The sequence below is a fragment of the Merops nubicus genome, unplaced genomic scaffold (genome assembly GCF_000691845.1).
Source record: "Merops nubicus isolate BGI_N331 unplaced genomic scaffold, ASM69184v1 scaffold26115, whole genome shotgun sequence".
NCBI lineage: Eukaryota > Metazoa > Chordata > Aves > Coraciiformes > Meropidae > Merops > Merops nubicus.
The window spans coordinates 358-5,998 of NW_008611991.1; the positions used below are offsets into that span (position 1 = coordinate 358).

Below are 5,641 nucleotides of genomic sequence, written 5' to 3' on the forward strand. Positions count from 1 at the left end.
CCTCTTACAGCCTGTTTGCACCACGAGTCCTGTGTGCAAGGACTTTGTTGTGGGGCACCATAGCTGGCCCATGAAGCCCTGATCCACAACAAATACACCCCTCCATTCTCAGGCACCAGCTTAATGAAGTTACAATTAATTTGCTCATCCTTCCTCCTCGTGGGAGCAGTTCTGAGCTGTCATTTAATGTGCACGTGGCTTTTTTTCCCCCCCTCTTCTGGAAAAAGCACAAAACAAACACAGCTTTAGTGTGATTATTTAGGCTTATTTGCTCTCCTCAGTGCTGAGTTTCCCTCCTCCTGTTCCCCTCAGGAAAGCCATGCTCTTGCTGAAGAAGAAGAGGTACCAAGAACAACTTCTAGATAAAACAGAAAACCAAATCAGCAACCTGGAGAGGATGGTAAGCAAGAGCCAGCCCTGGGTGTGCCTGCTGTGAGTCTTTCCTCTGGGGTGGGTGTCCTGCTGCTGGTGGGGAGCCACATTTTAGCTGCCCTGACAGGGGTTTGGTGTCACCCAAAGGGCTGGTGACTCTGAACTCCTCCTGTGCTGTGGCTCTTCCCAACAGGGCCGAGTGCTGAGGGTGTTCTGAGTGTGTCACCCAGGTTCCAGACCAAATACATGGTCTGTGAGGTAGTGAAGTGTCAGTCAGGGGGTGGACTGCTGTCAAAACTTCCCTGGGCTTGCCTCAGTAGCTTGGTTTCAGAAATGGGTGTGTTTGTCCTGGAAAGGATGGCCTCAGCTCTGACTGTCAGCTAGAAGATGGGTTAAAATCAGCTGGATGGGCTTTTGCTGCTGCCTGTGCTCAGGCTTTTTGTGTGCCTGATTCTTACTGGTATCATTTAGTCCTCTGGTCAGCAGAGGAAGGGCTCTTGACTGGCTTCTCCTCCCAGTTTCTCTTGGCAATCTTGTCTCTGGCCAAAAACCAGGGGTGTGGCAGCCTCTGATGTTTCCCCTTCCCCCTTCTGCTTCAGGTCCAGGATATTGAATTCACCCAGATTGAAATGAAGGTCATTGAGGGCCTGAAAATAGGAAATGAGTGTCTGAACAAGATGCACCAGGTATGTGCCTAAAATGTCCCAGGTATGTGTCTAAAATGCCCCAGGTGTGTGCCTAAAATGCCCCAGATGTGTGCCTGGGCCTCAGCCAAGTCCTGTCTGTGTGTGGCCCTTTCCCTGCACACCTCCCTCACATCTGGATTTTGGCTCTTTCCTTTCAGGTTATGTCAATAGAAGAAGTAGAAAGGATAATAGGTGAAACCCAAGATGCTGTGGAGTACCAGAGGGTGAGTACTGGGTGGGAGCAGAGGCTGCTGCCACGTGGAGTTCCCCTGGGGCTCACTGTGGGTCCCCCTGTGTTTAAGAGGCAGTTGGGTTGGGAACTAAATCTCAGTTAGCTGCAGAAAAATGAGTGCCAGTTTTCCTGAGTACCCCCTGAGCCCATGTTTGTGTTGCTCTCCTGTGTGTGCCCTGCTGCAGCCATGGAGCTGCTCCTGCTGCACCACTGTTGACAGAAATGGGTTTTTTTTTTTCCTCTCTGTTGCAGCAAATAGATGAGCTGCTGGCTGGCAGCCTGACTGAGGAAGATGAAGATGCCATCCTAGAAGAATTAAACACTATTACTCAGGTAGGAGTGATGTTCTTGTAATTACTTTAAATTCATATTCTCAGGAAGCTGTTTGTTGTAGGGGAGGAAGTATCTTTTTCCCACTCTCTAAAGCTGATCTTCCTCTGCCAGAGATCTCAGTTATACCTGTTTATGCCCAATTATTGTGTCCTCAAAGGTCAAGCTGATCACTCCACACACTGGGGTCATGGAGCAGTGGGATTCCTTTAAGGGTTGTGCTTCATTTGCTGCCTGTTCCAGTTTGTTGCTCTCTGTTCTCACTGGGTTTTGGTTCCATGTCACTTGGGGAAGGTCTCCAGAGCCCTGGGTGGTGCTCAGCCAGCAGCAGTCACTCTGTGCTCTCATCCCCACCCATCTCTGGTGCCCGTGGCTCATCCAGACACTGGCTCCACTCTGAAATGTGCAGCCAGTGGAGAGGCTCAGCAGCTCCCGTGGCTCTGAGGAGACTCAGAGCTGTTACAGGGTCCTATCCAGTCTCATCCAGTAATTAAAAGCCACCCCTTGTACTCCTCTCCTGGGCAGCACAGAAGCCCATCACCCTTCCTGCAGTTCTGGGGCAGGTTTCTGTACATGAAATCTTGTACATCAGGACTCTTCCCAGAGAGTCTTGGCACAGAACTGAGGTGTGAGGGTGTGGGAGCACTGCCTGGTCTCTCTGATGTCCTTGCAGGAACAGATGGAGCTTCCAGAAGTTCCTTCCGAGCCACTCCCAGAGAAGATCCCAGGTATGATTTCTCTGTGCACTCTGCAGCTTTAGCTTCTCCTTCTTAGCTCCATGCCACAGGCTGAGTTCCTCTCCTGTTGTATGTCCCACACGTGGGATGGAGTGTCAGCTTCCTGAGGGTCAGCCCCACTGAGCTGGGCTCTGTGAGCCTCCCCCCTGGCAAACCCAGCTGTGCCCTCACCCTGAGAGCACTCAGCTCCAGCCTCTTCATTCAGTGCCCATCTCCTTCCTCTCCAAGAGCTGCTTCATCTGCTGTCCTTCAGTCACACTTTGTACCTGCTGGGAGACAACCAGCAGCCTTGGAGCAGGTTCTGTTGTGGAGCTCTCAGGAGCTGCTCCCTGGGCTCTGCGTGGCCTGGGGATGACACTCTGCCCCCTCCCAGCTGCTGCCCCACCCTCTGTGCCACAGGAGCCACGGCTGTTGGTGTTCCCTGCATCAGAAGGTGCCCTCAGAGCCCAGCAGTGAGGTGGAGCTGGGCTCAGCTGGGTGCCAGAAAGGAGACTGGTGAAGGGTCTGTCTCCTGGGCCAGCAGGACACAGAATCACCCCTGCAGAGGCTGGGCACCCCTGGGAGAGGCTGCTGGTGTGGAACCTGCCCAGGAGGAATCCAGGACGTGGGGAGCAGGGCTGGTGTCTTTTTATGAGTGAACAGGGATCAGATGTCACCTCTGTGCTGGCAGCAGGACGGCCAAACAAAATCCCTGCTGGGGGCAGCTGCCTGAGCCTCTCTTTAGACTCGGGTCGGGTGGAAGGGGTGGGGGGGAAGCTTGTCTGCCCACTGCCCTCAGCCTGTGCCACTGGGCTGGGGGTTGGAGGCGTTCTGAATCTTGTCATTCTTTAGGTGCTGTGGAAAAGGGGATGCCTGATTTGTGGAATTTTTTATAACCAACTCTTCCCAGCCAGTGATTTTTCCAGGTGCTGTACGTGGCATTCGGTGCTCGGCGGAGACGTGGATGATGAGCCCTGACTCTTCCACACAGAGGATGACTGGAGGTGATTTGCATTCTCTGTAACAAGGTTCTTTTTCTCCCACAGAAGCGTCACCCATCAAGAACAAGCCAAAACCAGAGCTGGTGGCAGCATCTTAACTCCCACTGCTGGGGATTCCCCCACGTGACTTTCACCCAGGACAGTTTGCCATCCCAGCCTGTGCTGGGAACAAGCAATGCCTTGGCAGCATCCCAGCTGTGCTGGGCGGATCGTGGAGCAGGATTCCCCGTGCAGGGTGGGGAACCTCAGCTGATTATTGCTCTTGTATCAAGATTATTTTCTAGTGCTTTCTGTTTTTTTGTAACTTAAAACTCTCAACTCACTCAGCTGCGCTGTCTCGGGATTAAACAACAACTCTAGAACTTCCCAAGCCAAATGCTTTCCCTAGGTGTGATTTCAGCAGTAGATCTGCCTGTGCTCTGAGGGAGGCCCCAGGAGTCCCCAGCCTTGGAGACAGCCTGTGTTTGAAGCAGCTTTCCTGGGAGCTGGGCTGGGTGAGGAGCAGCCGCTGCCCTGGGGAGCCCTCCGGACCACGCCAGTGCCTGCGCCCCTCTCGGTCCCTTTGCTTCTCTTCTCCTCTCCTCACTCTGCCTCTGGAAGGGCTGCCAGTGTCCCTTGTCCTCGTGTAAACCACCCTGGTGTGCTTGAGGCTCTGGAGGGCCCAGGCAGGGTGCTGGCAGCCTGGGAGAAGGCTCAAGCCTGGGCTTCCACGGGCAGCGACGCTCGTGCGGCGGGGTGAGAGCACCTGGACACAGCCCAGTCAGCCCTGGGCCAAACCAGCCGACCTGAGAGGGGGTTTGGCCCCCTCTGGGCTCAGAACTGCTCAGCTTTGTGTTTGCTGGGGGCACAGCCCCATCCCTCTGTGAGCTGAAGAGCTGCCCTGGGCTGGGCACCAGGCGGGCGGCGGGGACGGTTCCTGTTCAGATCCCCCCTGCCTGCCTTGGGTCGCCCGTGGTGCTGAGGGAGACCTGGGCTGCCTCTTCAAACGACAGCAAGGAGTCTTCTGCCTTCATCAGGAGCCAGGAGCCGTCTTTTGCTGGCTCTGCACAGCCAGGAGTTCACCTCTGCAGCGTTCAGATGGGCTGAGATGGATTCTGCTTCCAGTTGTCTGCTCCTGTTTGGTGTTTGCTCCAAGGCTCGGAGATGGGGAAGGTCAGGCTGGGGCAAACATGGAACTTGTTCTGCACCAGCCACAGGGCATGAAGCTTCTCAAGTCAACAGTCCAAAGACTCTGCTTGCCAAGTTGTTGAGGGGAGACCTGTTCCTCTGAGCCTGCTGAGGACAGGCTGGTGCTTCACAGGGTGTAGCAGGGCACTCGGGTGGTGGAGTGGTTGGAAAGCTGCCTGGCCAGCCAGCAGGTGGGCAGACTTAGCTGTTCTTGGAAGCAAGCTTACTTGCCAGCTTGCAGATGCTCTTCAGGACACTGCAGATCTTTATTCATTATGTTCTTGAAGCCACAACCCTTAATTCTTGTTTCTGTGACAGCAGAAGGAGGACCCGTCAGGTCCTTGGAGACTCTCAGTGACTGCCTTTGGGGTTCTGTCATCTGGTGCTAGACAATAAGTCCTCCCAGAGCCTTGGCTGCTCTCCACGTGGTGGTGGGCCAGCAGCAGCTCTGGTTTGGAGTCCTGCTTTCCGTGTCACCTCCCTCTGTTACGTTCCAAAGCCTGGCTGGGACACCCTTGTCCTCTTGCGTGTGTCTTCAAGGCAGCCACCACCTTGGAGTGGCCTTGTTTTCAGTTCCACTGTCCTCTCTTGATGTCTCACCAGTTTTGGGGCCCTGTTTACTGACTTCAGCCAAGAATCACCCTTCTCTGACAGGGGTTTGAACAGCTCCTGTGCCCGAGCTGAATGTGCCAGGCAGTGCTGGAGCAGCCAGAACCTTCACCCATCCTCCTGGCTGGAGCTGGGGGCACTGGGCTGTGCCACTGGATGGTTTGGGCTGGAAGGGATGTTAAAGATCATCCAGGGACATCTCCCACCGGACCAGGTTGCTCAGAGCCCCCTCCACCCTGGTCTTGAGCACCTCCAGGGATGCGGCATCCACATCTACATCCCTGGGCAACCTGTGCCAGCGTCTCACAGTGAAGAACTTCCTAATTTCTCGTCTAACTGCGCCCTGCTGCACACCCCTGTGGTGTTTTCTCCAGGCTCTGGCTGTCTTGCAATGCGCCCTCGTCCCACCAGAGAGAGCCTTGTCCTCGGTAGCTCGGCGCTGCCTGCAGCGGCTCCGTGCAGCGTTTTCCCTTCAGGGCTCCTCCAGCTCGCTGCCCCCCCGGGCTCGGCCTGTTCCGTTTCCCCGGC

At 55.1% G+C, this 5,641-nt stretch overlaps 1 protein-coding gene across 1 annotated transcript in view; it reads left to right on the top strand.

Annotated features, from left to right (window-relative positions):
• CHMP6 (charged multivesicular body protein 6) overlaps positions 1–3,713 on the top strand; it is a gene marked incomplete at its 5' end in the record, with an annotated part of 4,066 nt that extends 353 nt beyond the window's left edge. The window contains 6 exons of the mRNA XM_008941419.1: positions 313–400; positions 972–1,058; positions 1,217–1,282; positions 1,543–1,623; positions 2,294–2,348; positions 3,383–3,713. Of these exons, the coding sequence (XP_008939667.1) occupies positions 313–400; positions 972–1,058; positions 1,217–1,282; positions 1,543–1,623; positions 2,294–2,348; positions 3,383–3,435 (430 nt within the window). The remainder of the gene's footprint in view (positions 1–312; positions 401–971; positions 1,059–1,216; positions 1,283–1,542; positions 1,624–2,293; positions 2,349–3,382) is intronic.
• Between the last annotated feature and the right edge of the window lie 1,928 nt (positions 3,714–5,641).